Genomic DNA, 26774 nt, shown 5'->3' with positions numbered 1-26774 from the left:
CTTGAATCGCAATAAATGTGCGGTTATATCATTTTCTTGCAGGCGGAACCATCTCTATGCGCAGTACACTCTCAGAGACGAGATAATTACCCGCGTAGATCACATCAACGATCTGGGCATTATTCTTGACCAACGTCTGGAGTTCAAGACCCATACGAAAGAGGTTGTCGACAATGCTCCAAAGATTTCAGAGAGGTGTACTGCCTAAAAAGCCTATGCCGCATGGTTCGCTCGATTTTTGAGTATGCATTAGCTGTTTGGTACCCATTCTATCAGAACGGATACGAATGAATAGAGGCTGTCCTGCGGCGCTTCATATGCCCTGCGACACTTAAACTGGCAAGATCCGTTCCGACTACATGTGCTTTAGTCTTTGCGGATCTCCTTGCATCGAGGATTGACTCTCCCAGGCTTTTGAAAGCTATTCCTCTCAGCGTGCGTCCCCGAGAATTGAAGAACTATGGACCCAATAGCGCTATGGTTGAAATTTTAAGAACCTTTAATTGTTTTGTTGAGTATTTAGACGTTCCTAGGGTTACTTTCCGAAGAAAAATTTCAACTGTATCGAGAAATGTGTGGAATTAAGTAGTTTTAAAAAAAAATATAATTATTGTCGCAAATTTGCCTTTTCAATGCAGCGGTAAACAGAAAAATGTGTTGAAGGGAGATTTATAAAAACTCATCAGAAATAAATCATTTTTTTTATTAGAGACTTTTATGCGAAACACAGATATTGGAATAATATTTCATCAAATTCCAATGGGAATATTTTATTTAATGACTGTCCTGCAGGATATTATACTGCTGACTATCCTAATGGGCATACTTGTTTCTCTACAAGTAAAAATCCCTCCACAATTGTTTTGGTTCTAACGAATTTAGGCGAGCATTGTAGTCAATTAGTTACTCATGCGGACCTCGATTCAGACCGCCTTCCAGTAACTATTTTTTAACCAAAAGTCCCATTGAAAACCCTTTAAAGTTCACATTTAACTTTCAAAAAGGGGAGCGATATAGGAAGTTTATTATATTGATTTGGCTGTAGAAAATTTGACAACTTCAATAGTCAACGCTAAAGCCGCTTCTATACCCAACGTTTAAAAACATAAATTTAATCAACCCTTGATCGATGATGATCTTCAGTATTTGATACGACTGAAAAACATTCGTCGACGTCAATATCAACGAACTAGGAATCTTTATTTGAAATTCATTTATTGCGACCTTCAAAAAGAGATCAAACATCGTTTGAATTTTATTCGTAACGAAAATTTTGCAAAAGCAGTAAAGGATATAAAACCCTACTCAAAGCCATTTTGGAAATAAGCTAAAAATCTGAAAAAGCCCCAAAAGCCAATTTCTACTTTGAGAGATGTAGATATACTTCTTCTAAATAACGCAGAAAAAGCTCAAAAATTCCGCCCAACAATTTGAGTCTGCTCATGATTTTAATTTGAACGTTGTTAGTCCAATTGATGCTCAAATTTCCCTTGAATTTGATGAAATTCTTTCTAAACAAAATGTATTTGAAAGTTCTTGTGAGACCAATATTAATGAACTTGATTGATTTTCAAAAAATTTAAAAATATGAAAGCACCGGGGGAAGATGGGATTTTCTATATTCTTATTAAAAAGTTGCCTGAAAGCACTTTAAATTTTTTAGTTAAAATCTTCAATAAATGATTTCACTTGGCTTGGCCAAATAAATGGAAAAATGCCAAAGTAACTCCAATTTTGAAACCTGGAAAAAGTGCTTAAGAGTCTTCAAGTTATCGACCAATTAGTTTGCTTCCTTCTTTAAGTAAACTATTTGAGAGAGTTATTTTGAATAGAATGATGATTCACATTAATCAGAATTCTATTTTCCCTGATGAACAATTTGGTTTTCGTCATGGACATTCTACTACACATCAACTTTTGAGTGTAACTAATATGATTAACGCTAACAAATCTGAAGGTTGTTCAATTGCTCTTCTTGAGATTGAAAAAGCTTTTGACAGTGTTTGGCACAAAGGGTTAGTAGCTAAATAAGCTCGATTTGATTTTCCCGTATATTTCACCAAAATTATACAAAATTATTTGACTAGCCGAACTTTGCAAGTAAGCTCTCAAAATTCATGCTCTGAAAGGACACCCATTAGAGCTGGTGTCCCTCAGGGTAGTATACTTGGGCCAATTTTTTACAATATTTTTACTTCTGATCTTCCTGATGTACCAAAAGGAAAAGCTAGAAGATTATTGGCTGATGATACTTTACTTTCAGCCAAAGGTCGAAATTTACGGGTGGTACGCAGTAGATTGCAACAAAATTTAAATTCCTTTTTCAATTACTTAAAAGTGTTGAAAATTTCTCCTAACGCTTCTAAAGCTCAACTTGTTTTATTTCCCCATAAGCCAAGAGCTAAATTTTTAAAACCTAATGAAAATCATTCCATAACTTTTAATGAAGTTTCATAAGAATGATCTGACCACGTGAAATTCATTTGGTCTAGCTGCTGCGCGACAAAGAAGAAAGCCACTCAGAGGATTCAAAACAAGGTTCTTAAAATGATTTTGCGGCTTCCACCGTGGCACAGCACCGAAGATCTTCATCAGATTGCGGACATTGAATCGATCGAAGAGATGGCCAACAAAATCATCTCTAACTTCAAAGCCAAATCGCAGACATCGCAGAAATTCGTTCTTTTTATAAATAGTTTAATTTTAGGATAGTTTTTGGTTTAAGTTTAAAATATTTGGACATAACGCGCTCAGCAAATTAAAGTCGAAATAATAATTTTTTTAGTAGATAGTTAACTATATAGGGCTCTAAACAGTTCATTATTGAACTGAATACCTTTTTTAATAATAATGTAATATAAATGTAATTATTAATGAAGACATATTAAAAAAAGTAGCTTTTTATTAATTATTTTACTTAGTTATCATTTTGATTAACATGTGGTTCGTTGATGTTTTGTACAAATATACAAAAAAAAGTAATTTATCCACTGAAAGCTTAGACATAATGTAAACAAGATAACAAGGGTCACCGAAAACAATTTTTAGCATCCAAATGGATGAAAACCCCTGAAAAATAGGATTCAGTTTGCTGTTTCTCTTTGCCTATAATTTTCATTCGATATTTCTCCTTTCAGAATTTGATACCTCATCGAAACGCCGTCATGAGTAATAAGAATTTGTGAACCACTTACCGCATAGGAAGGTTTATCCTTTATACGCTCCCATCGTCCGGTGGGGCCAACTTTCATAACGGGATGCATTCCCTGACTGAATAGTTTGGCTTGCTTATTCAGATTCATCACGTTGAACTTCACAATCTGATTCGGCCGACCACCTACGAAAACGATTTAATTAAATAAGAATCAATAAAAATAGAACTCAACTAATGAAACGTAAATTTCACTCTTACCGGTTACAGCAAAATAGAACCATGTTCGGTTCTGATTTTCGTAGGGCGTCCCAGCACAGTCGGGCCGGGTCCAAAGATTGAACTCGACCTCGACGAAGGAAGCCGCTTGATGGTAGAGATGTAGATTGTGCGTCGGATTTTGTAGCTGAGATCCACCGTGCGGCGGTGAATCCGAGGAGCTAACACTGGCAGTGGGTGGTTGTTGACCGGCCGCTGCAGCCGATGGCGATATCAATGAGCCCGGCTGGATTGGTGGGGATGATGTCGGTGGTCTGAATGGGGAATTGCCACCCCCACTAGTGGGCTGCAGCACCGTCGACGATGGCGAGTTTGGTGTAGCCGGGGAAACAACAACATTTCCGCTCGATGCCGATAGGTTTGCCCCGTTGCTACCGATTATGTTGAGTCCTGCTGAAAGCAAACAAAAAAGAAAACAAATTTGTGTTACGATACAGTTTCGTTTAAAACTTTTGTAATTGCAACATTGTAGGTATTAAACAAACTTTGCAATTTTAAGGAATTTATTACACACGCAACGATCCATCCCATACAAAAAATAATCTTGAGAATGTTGTGTGTAAACAAAAATCATCAATTCTAAGAAGATCGAAAATCCTTGCCAATCAATCTTTTCAATAGAAAGTGCTTAAATCAAAAAGCCAGTGCCACTGTTGTAACAAAGACATAAAATTGAACAGATAGTTCTATCCATGTACACAGCAAACCGCAATCGATATTGCTTCTTGCTGAAACAACTTGCGGCAAACCGCGCGGATCAAACCTCCAAGGGTGGAAGACACAATTTGAGAATTTGAGCCATCGCGGCTATAAACGGCCGATGAAAGCGATTGTGTCCTGGTAACCTAATGTGTATCACCCACCAACCACCTACACCCATCTACGAATAGATCGTTCGAAATGTTTATCAGATGAAAGCAACTTTTTCCGCCAGTTAGTTGCTTGGGGAGGCCTCTCTTTTTGGAGCCAAGCCGAGACATGCAAAACGGATTAGCACAAGTAGACCGAGATGGTACCACCTAAGGTACCTACCTAATATGCCTAAAACCTAATAGCAAAAGAAACAAACAAACAATCAAACACAAAAGTGCTCGGCGGAAGAACTGTTGCGTGAAAGAACAACCTTCGCCGCACAGTTATGGGGGGGGGGAGTTTGTTCTATATTTTCCTCTCGAGCTGCTGCCATATGTCGTCCCCATATAAATAAAATACCATCGCGATTGGCCAATCGAAGGTCAATCGCTGCTTGAAGGTTTATGATCGAAAATTTATGGTTTTTATTTTTTGGGTAGCATTTACGATCGACTAGAAAAGTTTTGGATGAATAGTTTTTATTTTGGAAATCTGATTTATTTTGAATATTAATCGAAACTTTTCATTCCATTAAAATATGAAACATCCAAGAATTATTGAACTTATACCTTCGATTACAAAAATTTCCAGAATTAAAGGCTTATGATATAAGGATGTTCAGTAATCGAAAACAAAAGAAAATGCCATTTTCTACTTAAAGTTCTGAAACATTTATAAATCTTATCTTTCATACACAGTAACGGGCAATTTAAGAATTCGGCAATTTGTTTTACCTGACTTCTACAGAAATCCAGGGTGTCCGCTGAAAAAATATTCAGTTTTACGGTAAAATCGAAAACAACATTCGATGTAATGAAAACAGAATCGATAAACATTTTAAAGTTTTTTCGATAAATATTGTGTTACATATTCCAGTAACAAGCATCCTTCTAGCTTTGTAAATATTTCGATGAAACTCGTCTACTCATTTTTTTTTCATAAATACAATCACTTTTTTTTATAAAGAAATCGAATTGTTTAACATACTTTGTTTTTAATTAAGTTATAGCTAAATTTTGCTATCACGCCTTGAGAGTCACGTTTCCTCGATTTTGAGTGCTAGTACTTTACGGCGTATTCCTAAATTGATTTTTTCTATCGAAGTGATTTTTTTTATCGATGCTGGCGTTCGTAAATTACAAACGTATGCAAAAGCATTGGAAACATATTTGACAACTACCATCGATCGACTTATGGATTACCCAACAAAAAAACAATTTACGAACACACCAGTGCTCCAAATTTTCTGAAGCACGGATGATATTGACTGTGATTTTCTATCAGTGTAAAAAGTTCACACTGAAACAGGGTGGATTTGATTTAAATCAAAGTGATTTAAATCACACGCAAAATAATTTTCACTTAAAAAATAAGTGACCTCTGTAATAAATTCTCGCCATACGTAATTTCATTTGAATTTTAAGTGATGGGTCAAGTGAATTCACTTAAGTGACCGGTCAAGTGAATTACACTATGACGTTCGAGTGAAATTTAACTGAATTTTTAAGTAAGTTTCTAGTTAATTATCTCTCGCGTTTTTAAATAGAGAAACATTTATAGAACACCACTTCGATTTCAAATACTTACATTACGCTTTCGCCATAAATTTATTGATTGGAAAATTCCATCGTAATCCCAAGGCAGATCGGTTACTGCGGATAGTGCGACTTCTAAATCTTCCCCGACCAGAAAACCAGAAAATCTGTCCAGTTCAACCCACAAGCTGAAACATGATAACACCTTTAAATAACTTTTTCTTATATCACGTTTAACACAAACTACCGTCAAAATCGCCTAGTAAAGAATTGGGAAAATCCAAATCCAGCATTACAACCCGACATTCACTTGAAATTCAAGTGACGGGGAAGTGAATATTTTTTCTCACTTTAAATTCAAGTGACGACTGAAGTGAATGTGGATGGATTCACTTGAAATTTAAGTGACTGCCAAGTGAAATGTATATGTCGCACTTGAATGGAAGAAAATCACTGGATGCTTGATTTTAAGTGAAAAATCATGTGTATTTTAAGAGTGAATTTGGGTTCAGTGCATGATTAAAATCACGATTTAAATCACTTGATTTTGATCAGTGATTTAAATCAAAGTTCCTCAGTGAAAAAAATACCTGAAATTTAGTGAGTGCATGGAATGGTTTTTATTTCATTTTTCCACGTTTTCAAGCATCGAAGCATCCCCTCGGGAATTTAGAACTGATTTTTTTTTGCTCCTTGTGATATATCGAAAGTTGTGATTGACGAGGATGCCGAATTTTCGTCCACCTAGAAGGGGGTTGGAGTTCGAATAATGTCCTCGTGGACATAAATATCACTCAAATTTAATATATTTTGATATGAAGTTGGCCTTGCGAATAATGTCCGCTTAAGTCTGCTCAAAATAATGTTTGTTTATTTGTTTCAAGCAAAATGAAATCAAATTTCTTTCATTTTTTATAAAATCATCTGGTTTTTTTTATCTTTTCGCTTAAATTTTAACGCTCAACGTTAAGAATTTATAGAATTTATTCTATTTGTTTGATCTTTTGATTTCTCTGAACCAGGAGAAAAAGAAGGCTGATTGAGTGCTAAATTCTAACTCGTAGTCCGTTTGGTGAATTTCGATAATATTTGCATTCAGTAAAGGAGTTGCTCATTTGTTAATGAAATAAACCATTTTAGTTTAAAAAAAAACTTAAAAAAATTGCATTAAAACTATAAAATTAGACGAGGACAGTGGAAAACATGCATAACATAGGAGTAAGCTTACGAAGGAATATAACAAAATTTTCCAAGACAACCGTCAAACGTTTCGAGTCGTTAGATACCAAGTCGAATCGAAGTGGATTTAGTTTGAAAAGCATTAGTCTTTGATGAATGTTGAAAATCATGAATCATGAATGTTACACTTATACAGGTTTTATAGAGCTGAGTTGTTAAACTCAGCTTTATCACATGATTGAAGAATCTTCGGATGTTAAAATATTTCCCTCAAATGCAATTTATAGAACAAATCCCATTTGAATAAAAAAAATCTGATTTAAGTAAAAAAATCCGATCTAAATAAAAAAAACTGTTTTTTTTGATTTTTTCGAAAAAAAATTTATCCACCCTGCATTGAAATGAAAGGAAAATAAACGTCAACAAAAATAAAAGCTTCTGATCGGCTCAGTCATTCATTCTCGTGTTTGCGGCAAGCTCTGTGAATATGTCTGTCATTCAGTAGAAAGCTCACTTGTAAACCAGAACAAACTTGTATCACACGACACGACTGCTACGAAAGCGTATTTCGTTTAGGCATTTCTGTCACTCACTTTATTCGAGCAGTGAACGCAGCTTGATCATTCAATCAGTGTCAGCGAAAGTTGCTGATAATTTCAGTACACGGAAAAAAATTGCATGGGCTTTCCAAATACAAGATCATGATAATTTTACTATGTCCACGATATTGTGTTTTCTACCACGATTTAGTATTTGCTACCAGAAATCTGGGCTGAAGTACTACGACATAGTATTTTTACTATGTGAACTTTAACAGGTCATAGTAATTTCCTCGTGTCTAAATTACCATGCGCATGATATTTAGATATTGCACGATTCGTGTTCTTGCAATTACTATGGGCATGGTCATCGTCTTTCGTGAAGTCGAAAGTACTATGTTCATGATAACTTTGCCATTGTTTATGCTTTTGTCAATTTTGTGTACACGCAGAAAAATGATTTTTTTATTTTAAAGGAAAGTGCCGCAAAAACAAAGGATTTTTTCCTTTGATTTTGGGATAAATAAAAATTCCTTTGATTCAAGGGCATTTTCCTTTGTTTCAAAGAATTTTTCTTTTGAAAAATCTTTGAACCAAAATCCTTATACTTTGAAACAAAAAACAGTTTCATTTGATGCAAAGTTGTTTTCGTTTGCTACAATCTAATTTAGATTTATATTTTAAAGGATTGGTTCATTGAATCATTTCCCGTTTATTCCAATTGGAAGAAATATTTTCTGTTGTTCCAAAGTTCCTATTAGAAATTTTGAATAATAAAAAGAAACAATTTACATCTTAAATTCATTTTTATTCACAAACTTAACACAAACACTAGTTCACTAGAATGGAATAAACCGGTCCTAAATTTTGGTCTGAGGGCATTCTTCTTGAGCCGCTCAATAGACTTCCGGAAGCAACTCCGGTTGCTAGCTTTAGTGGTCATCCAACTGGTGATTGCCGCTGAAGATCGGGCAGAAGATAATCAGACCGCTGGATTTGGGGCGGAATCAGCCGTGGTCCTGTAACAATGCTAAAGTTTATATAAAATCTAAAATATTCTCTTTGTGACTAACGGATTAACACGCACTTACCATGGTGCCTCATCCTTACCTCATCCTGAATCCTCCTAAATAGCTATCTCTGATTCACTAGTTTTTATTTTTAACACGACTGGCCAAATTTTATTCGAAATTCGGTACTTGCTCAATCCAAATTATCTTCTAAGTTTCAAGTTTTATCTTAAAGAAAATATTTCTTTCTGTTGAAAACATTTTTCTTTGGTTGAAAGAAAATTTACTTTGTTTCTAAAGACATTTGCAATTGAACAAATTTCTTGAATCAAAGAATTTGTTTAAAATCAAAATCCAAAATTATTTAGTTCAAAAAATTAATTCTTTCTTTCAAAAATTATTCATTTGAATCAGAAAGAGAATTCATTGATTCAAAGAAAACAGGAGTTTGATTTATAAAATTGAATGTTTTGAATCAAAGTGAGTTTTGTTTTGTTTCAAAATCCAAGTTTTCTCTGCGTGTAGTTCATTTTACCTTCTGATGTAATAATTTTACTATGCTCCGTCTGAGTGTGTATTGTTTTCGCTAGCTGGAAGCGCGGGAGGTTTAAAAAGTTATTCCCGTAAGCGAACATCGAAACGGAACAAATTAACTAGTAGCAGGATGCAGTATCAGCATATCTATCGGCCCGGGAAATGTAGGCTATCAGGTAAGTGAAACTACTTTAGGCAAACCGAACTGTTTTTTTTTCTCAATATTGCTTTCATTAACTGTTTTTTTTAAGTGTGTGAACCCGAGAATCTGTCGATGATACTCAAGTTTCCTGATTGCAGGAATCTCCCTGTACATGGGAACTCACATTCTGGACTGTTGGCTATAAAGGGCTGTCAAAATTAGCCAAATCAAAATCAGCGATTTAAGCGTAAGGCTGATGTCATGCTGAAACAACTAGCAACGCAACGCAACGCAACGTTCCAATAAGATTGCGTTGCAACGCATTGGTATGTCATGCTGGCGCGACCTGTCACTTTGAAATTCCCTTCAAATTATCACTTCTCTACATCTGATAATGCTTTGAATCGTCTCCTTTCTTTCGGGAGCCATCAAAAACTCATCAAATCACGACCCGGATTGCAAGAATGCCAAAATTTGAACAGACAAAATTCCTTGTTTTTTTGCCGGAACTAAGAATTCATGAAAATTTTCTCGCCGATTAATATATTTTTTAGTTTATTATCACAAGTTCGGACAGATCTTCGTACTATTGTGCTTTAAACCCGGAATCACTGCTTCGAATCTAGAAAACACAATATTCCTATTGGAGTTCCTACTAGTCGCGCTACAAAACACATTGGCATCAGATTGGTCGCGCTATACAAAGCGACCAGTATGACAGGTCTGCGCGATTTCCATGGAGATCAAATGAGAGCTGGTTAGTCGTGTGAACGTTGCGTTGTAGGTCGCGTTGCTAGTTGTTTCAGCATGACATCAGCCTAAGTTGTACTATCGTTCATTTGAATCTTTACGTTAATTCACTATTTTTTATTTCTTTTCAGAGTATTCCGATTAACCCTCAAAATTTGTTTCGGTCCGGCGTACTGTCATGGCGTAGAACCATGAAGTGAAGTTGTGTGAATAATTTATCAGATGAATAAGAATTTCGTTTATGAATTGAATATATTCATTATATAAGCCTTAAAAAAACCAAACGTGATAATTTTATTCTGCTGCATAATCATTATACCATTAGACTGAGTCGATTTGGGGTCATTTTTGAATTTCTCAAACCCTGGGGTCTTAAAAGCTTCGTTTTGGTCCAAAACTCATCCATGATTTTTTGCAGAATTTTTAAGTAACGTTTACATGAGTAAATTTGAACTTTTAGGTTTGTATGGGAAAATTGAATATTTTGTACTGAAAAATCAACATCATTTTTGTTTCTTCTGTGGAACCGAGCCTGCTAATGGTTTTTGTGCCAATTTATGAATTTCTTACGGGAAATTTTCCGCTGAACAACTTTGTCGAATATCGTAACTTCGTATCTTTTAAGACAAAAAAGTTATTAGCTGTTCAACAGGTGTATATCTTTTTGGATTGATAAATAATGAATTCAATTGACACCACATTAATACCTTTTTTTTCCAATTGACTTCGACCAATTTCTTCCAGGCCGTAACGAAACCCCCTGTCGAGCTGGATCGGTTTTGACTAGTTTCAACTTGCTTCATTGACAACGACCTGACTAGTTTCGACCAAACCATTGGCTCATTGATTATACGCAGCGAGAAAAAAATCTTAGTTAAAATAAAAAAAAACATATTTTTTAAATTGACTTATTTTGAGGTGCTGATTCCAAATATTAATTTAACCAGTTCTTGTTTATAGGTAAAAATTCATTAAACATATTTGTGCTTTTGTTTTTACAAACTAAACAGATTGGCAAACATACTCCTTTTAAGAATTCTTAAGTAAAATTTTCATGATTATTAGTAGTTTGTAATGTAGCAGACCGCTTTTTTAGCCAGAAATTGAAAGGATTTTTTTCTAAGAATCATGTCAGTTTAGTCAATGTTATCAAACAATATATCATATTTCACGGTTTTAATATTAAAACCGTGAAATATGATATATTGTTCGTGTAGATTATAAATATTGTTAATAACTTTTGACAAAAATCGGTCATTACACTGATATTCAACTTTTTTAAAAGTTTATTGTTGTTTTGCGTTAATTTCATTAGGATGCTTTTGTTATTTTTCTTTTCTTATTCATATAACGTTTGAACTCGAGAAACGCTGACTGGGCTCACTAGTTCGTTGAGACCAAAAGCTATTTATTAAAATATAAAGTCAAGAATAGTGTGACATAAATTTGTTATACTTGATACGGTTTTTTGTTAACATGTTTTCATGACCGGTTTTGGCGGGAAAAAACATTCAAATAATTTCTCAAAAAGAAACAATTATTACACCCAATGCTACCCAAACATGTGTGAAAATAATCCTCATTGGCTAAAATTTTCTCACCGTGAACCCCAAACGTCTAAATAGGTCTGTCGTATATTTTGAAATCCTGTTCCAAATTTGCATGAATTTGGAACAAAGGCGTATAACTGTTGGGAATTTTGAAATCGATAACTGTGCTAAAACAGCAATTTACGCCACCGGTGCCGGACGGACTGTTTTAGCGTGGTCGAAAACCGTGTTTTGCATCTACCGTTGGGACAGCCCTAAAGCCCGGTTTACAGTTCTTGTGAACTCGAACTCGAACGTGAACGTGAACTCACCACAGTGAAAAAATATTCCGCAGTGAAATGTCAAATCGGCCAAATCCTCAAAATTAGTAAGAGGTTTGTTCAACTGCTGGTAGAACTTGGTTTCGATCGGAAAATGACAGATCATTCAACCAATGTTTTGATCGATACTTGTCGAACCAATGCTCAAATTTAAATTCAAATTTCTCAAAAAAAAAAACATATTGTTCTTCTTCAAAACATATTCAGCTTTGAAAACGATTGATTTAATCAAATAATCCCAAAGTTCTTATCTTTGAATACAATGAATTTAAATTAAATTTTATGAATTTAAAGTACTCCCAAAAAGTATTTATCGATCAAGGAGTAACGAGCTTTAGCGATTCGTTTCTTTTGAAAAACTTATTGAATGGACGTTATGAATATAACTAGCCGAAAATAGCCATTTTTTGTTCTTGATTAAAAATTGACAAACACAAATTTCAAAATAACTTTTAATTAGTGAAACAATTGAAAAGGTTTTTATTTAATTAAAATGCATCAGTACTCTTTTGTTTGTTAATTTTTCTGCTTTTCAGTTCTCCTTAAAACACATTATTTTTGAATGATTTCATAAATTTTTATAATTATTTCCATACCTTTTCTGAAACACACATTTGAACAAAGCGGAATCTATTTTTTTTTCAATGGAATCTGGCCATTCGATGATCTTCATTTACATTTATTCGTTGAGAAGCTCTTCCAACAGGTACATTTATTCGTCGAGAAACTCTTCCAACAGGTGCAATTAAATGATGCCCAAGCGGGTTTTAAAGTTAAAAAAAATATCGTATGCGTTTCATTTCAAACTCGTAGTATTTTAAGCCTTTAATTGCCTTCAAATGTGCTTACAAATTAAAAAACTAATTTTTTATGAAGCAAAAATTTTTCCGTCATCGGTGAAATTTTTTTCAGAATGCACATTGACATTCGGACGTGAAAATGAACGCGGAATTTATATCCACCACTCTTGTTTGTTTTCCGTTTTCACGTTCGCTCAGTGCGTTTACACTTCGAGCGGAATGTCAGTGAACGCGGAAAAAATATTCCGCAGTGAAAATCGGGGGAATTGAAATAAAATTAATATTAAAGGGCTTTGAACAAGGAAATCAGTTCAAAAATAATCGTTCAACCATTCCGCATCTATTCCACCTAGTTTCGCAGCCATGAAATGCAGCATAGTCGAGTTTTTGAAGAATATAAGTTTTTTCATTTTCACGTTCGAAAGAACTGTAAATGCACCTTAAGACAATACGATTATTCAGAACGAGAACTTGAGGTTATGGGATGAATATAAATTTCTTTAGAATTGAATTTTTGGCAAATGTGGTAAAAATACCATGAAAATCTGACAAATATGAAAAAAATATGACAAATGTGGAAAAAATAATATTACAACAATCTGACAAATATCACATATCGTAGAATAACGGCATAAATATGACAAAAAATTAGCTGTAAAATGACGAAAAATAACAAAAATCAAACAAATATGACAAATGTGATAAAAATATGACAAAATTATGACAGAAATATGACAAATATCACAAAAAATTAAAAATACAATGACAAAACATGACAAAAAAAAAATAGAAAATTATAACAAACATCTGACATACATGACAAAAATATGTCATAATTATCTCTAAAATATGGCATAAATTTAACAACAAAATGACATTAATCCAATAAATCTTTTTTTCGAAAATATGAAAAATGTTATTAAAATAAGACAAAATTATGACATAAATCTGACAAAATTTTTACAATAAAAAATAAATAAAATGACAAAATTATGACTTCAATATGCTCTCAGAAGCATCGTAAAAGGGGGTTCACTCAGGTAAATTCTTATTATAATTACACGCAGAGAAAACTTGGATTTTGATACAAAACAAAACTGACTTTGATTCAAAACATTCAGTTTTTTGAATCAAAATCCTGTTTTCTTTGAATCAATGAATTATCGTTCTGATTCAAATGAATAATTTTTGAAAGAAAGAATTAATTTTTTGAACTGAATAATTTTGGACTTTGATTTCAAACAAATTCTTTGATTCAAAAGAAATTTGTTCAATTGCACATTTCGTTAAAAACAAAGTAAATTTTCTTTCAACCAAAGAAAATTGTTTTCAACAGAAAGGAATAATTTCTTTAAATTAAAATTTTAAACTTAGAAGATATTTTGGATTGAGCAAGAACCGAATTTCGAATAAAGTTTGTCCGGTTGTGTTGAAAATCAAAACTAGTGAATCAGAGGATTCAGGATGAAGAATGGTAAGTGTGTGTTAATCCATTAATCAAAAAGTGAATGTTTAAGATTTTATATAAACACTTGCATTACAGGACCACGGCAGATTCCGCCCCAAATCCAGCGGTCTGATTATCTTCGGCCCGATCTTCAGCGGTAATCACCAGTTGGATGACCACTAAAGCTAGCAACCGGAGCTGCTTCCGGAAGTCTATTGAGCGGCCCTCAGGCCAAAATTAGGACCAAAATTATAGTGAACCAGTGTTAGTGTTAATGTTATGAATAAAAATGAATTTAAAATGGAAATTCTTTCTTTTTATTATTCATAATTCCTAATAGGAACTTCGGGACAACAGAAAATATGTCTTCCAATTGGAATAAAAGGAAAATGCTTCAATGAACCAATCCTTTTAAATCTAAATCTAAATTATATTGTAGCAAACAAGAACAACTTTGCATCAAATGGAACTGTTTTTTGTTTCAAAGCATTAATATTATGATTCAAAGATTTTTCAAAAGAAAAATCCTTTGAAACAAAGTAAAATGCCTTTGAAACAAAGGAATTTTTATTTATCCCAAAATCAAAGGAAAAAATCCTTTGTTTTTGCGGCACTTTCCTTTGAAATAAAAAATCTTTTCGCTGCGTGTATAATAACATGTGTCTTATGAACCGTTTTTAAGAGTGCAAAATTGTTTTTCATAAGAGTGTTGGTTTTCTTTGATTGATAATTTTTCAGTGATTTATTCAGGACGAAATTAAAACTGCTGTTTCGGCCAACTGAGCTTCAGCCATCTTCAGAAAAACTGTATTTAAAATAGATAAAAAGTAATAAATTTTACAATATTTTCAAAAAACTATTTCTTATGCACACTATCTCGAAACTCACAACTTGTTTTGCCGCGTGTTTCCCTAAGGGCCGTCTCTTAATATTTGAAATCGACGCCAAGAAGATGCTCCTAGTCAGCCGTCGCGTCGTCCCGGTGTTAAACGAATGGTGATTGCAAAAATGGGATGTTTTCAAACAAATTAAGCATAAAATAAAATGATATGAAAAATAATCTTGAATTATTCTGATTTTCTGTGACAATTTCTTTTCCCAAAAGACAATCTTATGAATTTCATTATTTTTTCTCAACAGAGAATCTTATGACATACATTATATGATTTTCTGAGCGTATAATTGAAGTTTCAATATATGCAAAATTTTACATTTTGCTATCTGCGTATGAAAACTTTGGATATGATTGTTACTGTGTAACACTCAAGTAAACTAAAACGAGAGTAAATGCGGTCGTCAAGGAGTGATAGGACAATTTGGTTTCATCTTGGTATAAAGCTCACCTCGAGACTTCACTGAGTGGTAAATTCCTTGAAAAGGGATATAAATCTAGAGGGTATAAATGTTACTTAGTCAGAGTATCAAAAATCATCCTGGAATAATATTATGCAGAGAACTACGAATATTACCACGGCGACTAAGTTCGTGAACCTACACAAACTTCCCTCATTTCGCCAACACCATTTTTTTAGTCTTCTTTGGAAGCCCACCCCTGGGAAGAAGTCGAGTTTTAAGAAACTTCATTACATCAACTATTTAGTTGCTACGCAATTTATCTAATAAAATTTTCCCTTTCCTTTAGCACGAAGCGGGATTCAGTCCTGATTAAAATCAGTGGCTGTTGGTTTTTGAGAGTTTTGTCGTCTTGTTTCAGCTACGATCTCCGAAGGAAATCGAGACGGGACAACCTTTATAACGGGGCTTTCGTAAACTTGCTATTATTAGCTTATTTTCATTGATAATTTTGAAATGTTTTTCAAAATCTGTACGTATTTACAAAAGTATTAGGTTAAAATTCTTTTTTTTTTTTCAAACCATCATTTATTTTTAAAAGAATCTTTATACATTTAAGTTTAAAAATGCAGTTTTTTAAACCTAATCCACTCTTGAGTGTCAATAGTTATGACACTATTGGAAGTTTGGCGGCTTATAACTTTCTTCGGGTGCATCCAAATAAAAAAATTTCTTCGGGGACCCTCAATAAATTCTTGAAATCTAATTTTGCATCATTATTTTTTTTTTATGAACGCACCCTGAAAGCCCAGAAAAACAAACTCCTAAATCGGATCTTGAGTGTCAATTTGATACTCCTCTTTAAAACCGCTATATCTCTCTTGTTTTTCAACCGATTTTTACAAAACTTATAGTTTTGGAAACCTCGTCATGTAACTCAAATATTTCAGACATTCTTAACCTATAACACTTGAGTTCTCTGTTATTCAAAGCTTAAGAAAAAAAAAACGAAAAAACATGCTTTGAAAAAAGACTGTAGATCCGCTACCGGCTACGGAATGCTCAAAAAAAAATTTCACTTAGTGTCCAAGAAAGCTGAATTTAGAAGCTATACGTTGCATATAAAGATATATTTTTTATCGCAGCGCCAATAAAGCTACACCATTAGAATATAATCGACATGCAATTGGCTTTCTGATTAATATAAATTTGTTGCGGAAATCTTGCGTTAATATACTCAAAAGTGCAGAATTGAATTTAAGTTTAGAAAATCTGTGAAATTGAAAATCCACAAAAACAGCTATGTATATTTGAAAATTCGTCAAAAATTGTGTTTCGTAATTTGACAATCTAAAATTGCAAAAATGGGACAAATTACATCAAATTATCAATCCTCTTTTCACAATTTATTTAGTGCGACTTAAACAATGTTTTATGGATGGAGGTTCATGGATTGATAGGTACGGTTTTACACTTTTTAACATTTACACCACTTTTTAACATTTAACATTTAACACTTTTTAACCCGTGATCCAATCTGACCCAAATTTGGCATGAGATCTTGTACTAGGCCTAGCCTAGGATCAATTTTAGCCTGTTGCGCATAACATTCCACAAGTTTGAAATTTCCCATAAAAATTCGGGGCAGTCTATTGGACACGTTCAGTAATCGGACTTTTTTGGGAGCTGAGTTCAAAGCTAATTTTACTCAATAATCGGACGTTTTGTTGAAAAAAATTGAAAAAAATCAAGTTTTTTTTTAAATATCTCACTAATCGAACGTACTGTATAGCATTCTAGAATGATTTTAAACTCAGATTTTTAACTGTTTACAATTAAATTATCAATCAATGAGTTCATAGAACAGAGATGCCAAGAATATTGATTGAGAAGGTAGGTCGAAAAGCTGATTAATTTACATTTTAGAACTGCCGCTAAAAATATTTTTTTAAAATTATTGTTACAACGAAATTCATTGAATTTAACTGCAAACAAACCCCTATCAGTTAATTTATACAACAATCATCAGGGCCGCGTTGCGAATTCTTCATTTAATTTTATTTGCAATCCAGTCTGCTCTCTTTCCCCGTAATAATCTCCGATCTAAAGTCTCACAAACGAAACAACTCTCTTTTCTCTCCTGCTCTCGCGTTGGTGGGTCTAGTCTTCTTTTTCCTGCCACAGTGTTATTTGTGCGATTATTATTATTATTATTGATGGGCTCTTTTCACCCATCCAGGAACATAAAAAAATGCAAGGGGGAGGAGAAACCCAAAACAAAAAAGTATCAACTATGCAATTTCTCCAGCTGATTTCTTAAAATGCATCATTTTTCCGGGGGAAAATGTTCTTACCTTCACAACATCGAACTAGCTCTACTCTGCCCAAGTTTCCGGAGTCGAATTTGGAGTAAAATGTGTAGCCAGCGCAGTCGAAATTATCAACCATTTTCTTTTTCGTTTTTCTTCATTCCCTGCTGGCCGATTAAGATTTTCAGGAACCGTTTCCTGGCACTAAGGAAGGGACTTTCCCCGATAAATCAATCCAATCAACAAACTATAATTTCGATAAACTTTTCACTTTTTCCCCCACTGGAAAATAACAAAGATTTGGATGGATTCTTCAAGCACTATTTCAGAACACCTTTTTCGCAGCAGAGAGAAAAGAACTCACTTTGCCAGCACGACTGAAAATTTTCCTATACTTCTCCAATTTTATTTCCCGTGACAAAGCTTCACTTTTCAGACGGGAAACTGTAAACCAAATGTGATCACTATTCTTCGCCCCCCTTTTAGGGAAAAATCAGCAAGCAATAATTTCCACTACCACACACCATTCAAAAACATTACGTCATTTATCGCAGCCTGAGGGACCGAGTCGGGGAGTAAGAAGAAGACGTAGAATAGCAAGAATCGAAAGATACACACGGATGCGCAAGGGTTTTTCGAACAGCAATTTTCGCACCTTCCGTCGGCCGTGAGAGCTCGCGATGAACTGACGGCTTCGAGCGAGCTTCGACCAGATGAGGAGGAACACGCAGAAAGCTAAACTCTCTCTTCCTTTCGTCGCACGCTCCTTGTTTTAAACTCAAAATTAAGTAGTTTTGGTTCAAAACAGCACTTCAGTTGCAGCCCTCAACTTTGAGTAAGACTGAGCAAACGCAAAAACTAAGTTCTGACTGGCATACTCAAACCTAAGTTCGAAAGCGAGTTCCATTTTTTGAACTTTCTTTATGCCTTTATTCGTAGCTACCCAAAATGCAGTTCTCGCAGCCGAACTCGCTAAGTGCTTTCAGTTCAACACAAGCGAGGAGGGTTCAATTTTTAGTTCATTAGATCGATCTCAGTTTTGCTCCTTCGCCGAAGGAAAAATGGGATTAGTTTGAGTTCGCAGTTCGAACTTCCTTTTGAACCATCGCAAGGAGGAAAAAAGGAACTCAACTTTAGTTCATACAATCGAACTATGATTTGACCACGGTCAAACAGCACTTCAGTGGCAGCCCTCAGCTTTGAGTTTGATTGGGCAATAGCGAAACTAAGTTCTGACAAGCATACTCAAAACTAAGTTCAAAAGCGAGTACCATTTTTTGAACCGTTTTTTATGCCCTTGTTCGTAGCTACCTGAAATGCGGCTCGGCAAAAATGGCACGAATGGGATTAGTTTTGAGTTCGCAGTTCGAACTCCATTTTGAACAATCGCGAGGAGGAAAAAGGGTACTTAACTTTAAGTTCATAGAATCGAACTATGTTTTGAACCTCGGTCGTACTTAATTTTGAGTTTAAAAAAAGGAGCGTGCGGGAACCTGATGTGGCTGCCAGTTATTTGTTCGGTGGTTTCATCATTGATCGGTTCAAAGCTTGCAACAGCAAATGTAATGTTTGTATAACTGAGCTGTGCTTCAAAATTGTAAATCATTCAGAAAATTATTGTTCAACTGCTAAAAAATATCAAATTTGAATTTTTCACTCACTAGCCTACCTTGTTAAATGAACACTTTTTTATTAATTTTTAAGTTTCATGTTTAAAATTGAAATTTCAATATTTTTGGTGGTTTGCCTTTTTATTTTTTTTTCTAAGCGTGTAATTCTCTCAAATTTGCTCTCAGCCAGGGGTATCAGGTGTCCTGATTTTTCAGGATTTGTCCTGATTTTCGAGAGACCGTCCTGATTTTTAAAATCGCTTGAATGGGGTGTGTTTTTTTGATAGCTAGTTCAATTTCCCATTGAGAGATGGTGCTGATCAAAATGGTTCCTTTCGACAAAATTTTGTATGGGAAAATTGAGAGTTACATTTTTTTAATTTTTTCTACGAAACTGGCACACTTTTTCAAAAGTTCCAAAGGTTCCCACACATTTTCCGGATAATTTGCCCCAGGTGCTGGTATTGAACGAGGTGGTGAAAGTTTCTAAAATCGCGAAAAACTGTCGGTGAGAGAGTAATTTTTTTTGTTTTGATTTTCTGTTCTGGGGGCCAACAGGGCTGCCAGTTGGTAGATGTTTTTTGTGTTTTGTGAAGTTTGGAATTTATTACTCATTCATGGAACAGATAAAATCTTCAAGTCTTTTTTGTGTTTGTACGAATTATGCAATATGGTTTTTGTGAATCCTTTTCAAACTAGCTTTTTATGGAAATCAGAAAATAAGTTATATTGTGACCTCCTATTCCTTGAAAATAAGCAGCCCACGAATTGAAAAAAAAATTGAGTTCGGCTGCCTGAGGCCTGCATTAAACACATGATAACTAAATAATGAGTTAGATTAGGAACGATGAGCTCCCCACCCTTTTGAGCCCTTCTAACGCCCCATCAAATCCAAAACTGCGTTCATCGTTCGAGAAGCTCTTTATGCCCCCCAGCGGGCAATTAATTTTTTTTTCCTTTTGGCTCAACACTTTCTCATCTGACGTTTGAAGGGATGATTGATTTGAAGAAGTTAAAATCCAACCAAATAAAAACAAATCATCTGACGTTGTTTGCTCAATTTAGCTTGAAAAAAAAAATTACGTAACGCACACAAATTTTTCAATCGAGTAAGAGAAAATTTAAGTACGTCTGGCATCCCAGTTGAGTAGAAAAAAGAGAAACGTCAAAAGGACGGGGATTTATTTCGTCATTGTGTTGTTTTGATCCGTTTATTTGTGACGGTGACACTCAAGCACAGAAAATCCGGTGAACGTCGTCGAGGAGGCCAAGCCCAATCAGGCAAAGTGAGCAGTGAGGATAGATCGAACATTACAGCACCGGATCCGCAACAAAGTTTTCAATGCTACCCACCCGTAGCAGCGGATGTGAATCATCTCCACCAGCAGATTCGGCGTTGAAACTTCTAACGCATACAACATTTGCCAACGAAATGAAAATTGTCGGTATCTCCGGCCGACTCGTCCCGACGATGTTTTCAACTATGTAAGTTTTTCTCTAAAAAACATCTCAATAATTCGATAAATTTTTGTTATTTGTTACAGTAAACGCCATCCGTTGTTCGATGGCATAAACTGGTTCCGTAAGATGGTCACCTAGCGGCTACTGTTAACCTTGGCCACCTGGGACGGAAGACATCGGGGCGTAAATTCGGATGGCCATCGATGGTTCATTTTCTAGGAGGGATCGGCTGTCATACCACTACATAATCTCTTCGAATCGGAATCGAACCATTACCCGGTAGCAACAAATCTGGATCCGTTCTAAATTGAGTTCAACAGAATAGTTACTGGTCGCAGCTTTTTGACCGGTCTTGTTTAGCGCTGTGTGATGGCTTTTCCTTCATACTGGTGTTCTGGGTGCCGACGTACTTCAGCCAAAATTTTTCTCGGAACAAGGTAATTTCCCAAAGATAGTTTTTTTTAATTAAGCGCGATGTAAAAGATTATACATTTTTTAGGATTGTATTGGCAACATAATTTGTTGGTTGTCTTCATGGCCAGTTGTTCAGGAGCTTGATAAAAGAGCCCTCTCAAAACGTGGCTCACTTCATCAACTGTCATACCTCGGAAATCAAAATGGCACTGGACAACATTTCAATTAGCATTGGTTTAAAAATTAATGGTGGTTTGTAAAATGTCGTTTCTATACTATTTAACGTTTTCGGATCGTTCTTTGAGGGGAAAGTAATTTTATTTAAAATAACTACTCCGAGGAGTAAGGTGAGGGTCTCGTCGAACAACTTATAGTATAAGGGTGGTGCTCTCAGGCAACAACGATCGGACAAAGGTGCATAAAAGAAAAAAACCCTAAGTCAAGCTAGAAGAACATTTTTTGGGGACAAATCCTTCGAAGATCCAAAATAGAATACATTGACCGTTACATGACAGCCACAGGAAATTTTATCATTAATGGCGACGTTGCTATATTTTACGAATGTATCTTTGATATGAATAAAAAAACTGCATTTTAAAAATAAACTTTATTGTTCATTTTGTTATTCACGTTTCTAAACAGCAATTCAAACACTCTGCGATCTCGATTCGTATTATAATTTTTCGGCTTGATTTGCTTGCCGCATCCATGAAGCGGCCGGCTTATGTTACTGTGGCATGTTCCGATCTGTGCAGGAAAAAATGTCCCATATTCGGTGCTGTTTACCAAAATGTATTTCTTGGCAACATATTCGGCTCCGGATATTGAACCAAATGGAGAAATCGTTGTAGCCAGCAGCTCAAAACCGAAACGTCAAAGTCATCTGGTGCGGTTTGTTAGCATTAAGATAAATTAGATGGGAACCTGGAAGAATATTAAATGTAAGTTTTATATTGGGTGATCTGATTAGCGCTAGGGGGCTTCAACAATTACTTTTTTTCCGTCAACTCTCTACAACTATCGCCACATCCAACTGGAAACCCGCGGTCAGATCCACACTCTGCTTAACCTCTCAAAGCTGCAAATATAATCCGATTCTTTTGGAAGAGCATTTTGCTGCAGGACGAGGCAACACCTAACACGTACCAAACGAGTAAATTGTTGTGACCAGTTGCTTAACAGAACGTCCGTTACATCCGGTGTAGTTAAACTTAAAATAAGAAAATATGTTGATGAAAAATTTAAAATTTAATGCTAAATCGTAGAAAATTCTTAGAAAAACCTTCGGAAACTTACCAAAAACTGAATTGTAAAAAAATGAGGTTGAATTTTGGTTTTTTATGCTGCTGTGTTCCAAGTTTATATGTAGAATCAAAACAAAAAATCAAGATCATAACAAAACGGATAAAATTTTCTCTCTTTCGACAGACTCTCTCTCCATTGAGAGGGAACTAGTGGCGGCTCCAAGCGGTCGTTATGTGCAGGCGCTTGCCGACAAGGGCCATTGTCCTGATTTTTCAAAAATGACCCTTAAATTGTCCTAATTTGTCCTGATTTTTAAAAATAATATTATTTCTAAATTTATTGTTAAATGATGAAAAATCAAACAAATTATTAAGTAAATAGTTTAACCAGTTTTTCCGATAATGATATTTCAAATGATATTTAAATGATGTTTTTCGATATTAACTGAAGGCCAGCCAAGAAGTCCAATGATTTAAGGTGGATATGAGTAGTCAACCATTTTAAGGTTGAAGTGACACTGAGCATGTAGCAAATTTAAAAGAATCATGAACGTTAGTGTGTAACAGTTCCACAACATTTTACAACGGTGATCGAAAAAGGCATTTTTATTTTCAAGCTCCCTGAATTTCAGAAAAAAAGTTGGCAGCCCTGCCAACCAGCGAACGACTCTCATCTTCATCAACGAAGATGATGCGATTGAGAGAATTTTAAGTTGTTTTGGGACAATCAGAAAACGGATTTATTGCAGAGGTGTAGTTTGTAATGTGGGTAATTTGAGCTAAGATTTATTGTTATCCATGGAAGGTAACTTTGAAAAAAAAAATCAACTTTTTATTTAGACCAAGCCCACCGGGCGTTGCCATTTCGATCGGTATTTTAGATGGTTTGATGGGTTGCGTTTTTATCTACTTACTGATTTTCGCACCCATTGTTGCCATCCAGATTGGTATTTGTATTTGTTTATTTTCTGATAGCGACGACCGGCTGCGTTGCTACCGGGTTGCTACATAAACGCATCCTGTAACAACCTACTGCTCGAATGCTATTTCTCGAATCAAGTTAGCGACTGCTGGTGCGATGATCGGTTGATAGATATGGGGTGGTATGAAAAAAACTTAGTAATTGCTTTTGCTAAACTGAATCGAGCAGTCGCTTAAAGCAATTGCTTCGGTTGTTATGAATAAAGTTTTTTTTGACAGCTGTTTTCTCAGTCAGGAGCTTTTACTTTTAGAACAAGCTAGTTTGGTATGAATAAAGCTCAAATCTGAAGCAATTGCTCGACAAATCTCATAGTAATTGCTTTATTTTCTAAGCATGCTCGGTAGCAGACTTTTCCAATAAAAAATTCTTTAATAACGTCATGAACTTATCAAATTAGCAATATTTCACTTCAAAACAATTCAATAAGGTATTTTCAACATGGATAAAGAAAAGTCGAAGTGATAACCCAACTTTTTTCATATTCCTGTCGTTGTATGAAATCATTCGTCTAAGATGACAATCAACAAATCAATTAGTAAATATTTCAAATTAAAAAAAAAATCCGGCTATAGTGGAAGAAGTCCCAATTGGCTCAAAGTAAGAAATAAATTGTAATAATTTAAAACATTATACAGATCTCTCATTTTTAATAATTTTTTATAATCCTAAGATTTAAAAAAAATCTAAATTAAAATGCGCGCCTATTGCCTATTTTTTTTATACATCGGATTATCCCGATCCGAATACATGTGGGAGAGCTTATGATAAATATTAAAGTTAGGCCATTTTTTGTTTGACAATATTCGAATATGTATTCATTTTTCTTTAAACATCAACATACGAGCACGCATTAACAAAAAATTCCGGTCGTTCTTACACGCACCACCCGCTTCGTCGACTTCAAGGCTACTTTAGCCGTACTTTTCAATTTTCTGATCGTCTTCTTTCATTTTACTTTAGAAAACTTCAGATTCTGCTGGTTGGATAGCTCTATTTTTCGAAGCAAAAGCTATGTTCTAAGACTTTAGTACACATCCGCTAAGCAAATGTTTATTCATACCAAACTAAGCAAATGCTTTGAACTTTTGCTTTGATTGATTTCGAGCTAAGTAAAAGCTACCGAAGCAATTGCTAAACCTTATTCATATCACTAATGTTGCTGAATGTGCTCGATTCGTGGTTTAGCAACCATTGGGTGGGCTTGGTCTTATGAAATAACCACATTAAAAGTGGATTTGTTATGCACGTCTTTTCTAGAAATGGACGATTTTCAAACGTTCAAAGAAACTGGTCCAGTTTTTTTTTCAAACTAGCCCGGGTTATTGATTCGGAAGTAGCTCTTCGACCTTCTCGAAAGAATCAGGAATTGAAATGGACACTATAGTATACGAGTCTCTACGGAAAATTCGGGGCCAACATAGAAGGAAACAATATCGAAAACAATTGGTACTCAATTGATTTAAAATTAGAGATCAATTTAGAATGGTCAACTTAGTCGGAAATGATCAATTTATAGTCTCAATTGATAATTTTTCTTGAGTTAAACGAAATGTTTCCTGCATGGTTTCTAGAATTTTTATTTGACGTGTAAACAACAATCAGGGTTGTGATTTATGCAAAACGGATTTATATATACCAAACGAGGAGCGCTTTCAAAAGCGATGAAGCGATTTGGTTCAGTTCAGTGGACTCCACTCCAGTTCCGTTTTCCGTTACGTTCCCTACGCATGGCGATGTAAACAAAAATATTTGTCCAAAAGCTGAAGCCTAGTCCACACTAGGCTACTTGGACTGCGATTTCGGTTGCTGAGACTTGTTTTTGTTTACATTTGATGAGATACTCGTCTCAAGTCTCCCGACTAGTATGGGAGACATTCAGCAACCAAGATGTAAACATAAACAAGTCTCAGCAACCGAAATCGCATTTCAAGTTGCCGAGTGTGGACTAGGCTTGATAACATCATCGTGTGCTGTATCGCAGGGTAAGTTTTCGGTTTCTTTTAGGGTAATTTGTAACATTTTTAGATTAGAATCTTCTCCAGTACCTTACCTTAAGAATTGAGGGTATACTACACATGATTTTTGACTAAAACTATTTGTTGACACCGAATAATCTGTCCTGCTTGATTGCCACCTGTTATTTTGTTACATAACGCGTGACGATTAAAGTTTAAATTGGCAGTAGTGAAACCTAGTCACTGATTCTAGTCAATCTTGGCCGCATTGGTAATGAGCCAATTTCGCAAATCTGTTACCACACGCGAAACTATTGACCGACCGATGTTTCTTAATCGTATTGTAACGTAATTGTTGATTAACGATTGGTGTTTTGGTTTATTTTTCGTAACAGGTCCTTTGATCGTAAACCATCAATCACTATCATGAGCAGCAGGTTCCTCAGACTAAGCGGTTCCGCCTTGGCAAGATGTAAACAATCGGCGAATTCTGGTGCTAAGGACTTTGTCCGTGCATCGTCACACTTCGTGTACCAACCGGATGCCAAAGCACCCGTAGCTGGACCAACTCAAAAGATGAATATGTTCCAGGTAATTTAATTTATTTGCTCTCTGAATCAGATGATTGTAAGGTAATTTGTTTCTCCATCAGGCCATCAACAATGCTCTGGATCTTGCAATGCAACGAGATAGCTCGGCTCTTGTTTTCGGTGAAGATGTGGCCTTTGGAGGAGTTTTTCGTTGCTCGATGAACTTGCAAGCCAAGTACGGCAAAGATCGGGTATTCAATACCCCACTCTGCGAGCAGGGAATAGCCGGATTCGCTATCGGTGTTGCGAACACCGGAGCAACGGCCATCGCTGAGTTGCAGTTTGCTGATTACATGTTCCCAGCATTCGATCAGATTGTTAACGAAGCGGCCAAGTACCGGTATCGCAGCGGAAATTTGTACGACTGTGGATCGCTCACATTCCGGGCACCTAGTGGAGCTGTAGGTCATGGTGCTTGTTATCATTCGCAGAGCCCGGAAGCGTACTTTGCCCACACACCTGGTTTGAAGATTGTCGTTCCGAGGGGACCAAATAAGGCCAAGGGCTTGCTGTTGTCATGCATCCGCGAAAAGGATCCGTGCATTGTATTCGAACCGAAAACTTTGTACCGAGCAGCTGTCGAGGAAGTTCCGGTGGCTGCCTTTGAAAGTCCTATCGGAAAAGCCGATATTCTGCGTGCCGGAAGCGATGTCACGTTAATCGGTTGGGGAACCCAAATTCACGTGCTGACAGAAGTGGCCGACATGGCCAAGAAACAGTTTGGAGTCAACTGCGAAGTGATCGATTTGGTTTCGATTCTTCCGTGGGACAAACAAACCGTTTGTAATGTGAGTTATCACACTTAACATTTTCATAAGGCCACAAAAC

The 26774-nt window shown here is 35.4% G+C and overlaps 1 protein-coding gene and 2 long non-coding RNA genes across 6 annotated transcripts in view; 1 reads left to right on the top strand and 2 right to left on the bottom strand.

Moving 5' to 3' along the window:
• Positions 1-18396, bottom strand: part of LOC129757387 (uncharacterized) — a 33135-nt gene extending 14739 nt beyond the window's left edge. Inside the window, exons 1-4 of one of the 3 annotated variants that reach the window (XM_055754597.1) lie at positions 18055-18396; positions 17736-17972; positions 3413-3823; positions 3195-3337 (exon numbers count right to left, since the gene is read on the bottom strand). In XM_055754597.1, coding sequence (XP_055610572.1) covers positions 3195-3337; positions 3413-3823; positions 17736-17829 — 648 coding nt within the window. In that variant the 5' untranslated portion in view covers positions 17830-17972; positions 18055-18396. Of the gene's footprint in view, positions 1-3194; positions 3338-3412; positions 3824-17735 lie in introns of all 3 variants that reach the window. The other 2 variants (XM_055754596.1, XM_055754598.1) reach the window with 2 other exon arrangements.
• Positions 18397-20102: 1706 nt separating this feature from the next.
• On the top strand, positions 20103-22474 carry LOC129757402 (uncharacterized). Its single transcript, XR_008739696.1, has 3 exons — positions 20103-20785; positions 20845-21198; positions 21261-22474. It is a non-coding gene; the product is annotated as an uncharacterized LOC129757402 (long non-coding RNA).
• Positions 21768-26754, bottom strand: LOC129757401 (uncharacterized). 2 transcript variants are annotated; one of them, XR_008739695.1, is made up of 3 exons: positions 22472-26754; positions 22169-22385; positions 21768-22099 (listed from the first exon to the last, which is right to left on the bottom strand). It is a non-coding gene; the product is annotated as an uncharacterized LOC129757401 (long non-coding RNA). The 2 variants fall into 2 exon arrangements; XR_008739694.1 differs by having other exon boundaries at positions 22169-26754.
• Positions 26755-26774: the final 20 nt, after the last annotated feature.

This window comes from Uranotaenia lowii, chromosome 3 (assembly GCF_029784155.1).
Source record: "Uranotaenia lowii strain MFRU-FL chromosome 3, ASM2978415v1, whole genome shotgun sequence".
NCBI classification, from domain to species: domain Eukaryota; kingdom Metazoa; phylum Arthropoda; class Insecta; order Diptera; family Culicidae; genus Uranotaenia; species Uranotaenia lowii.
This window is presented reverse-complemented; position numbering and strand designations above follow the sequence as displayed.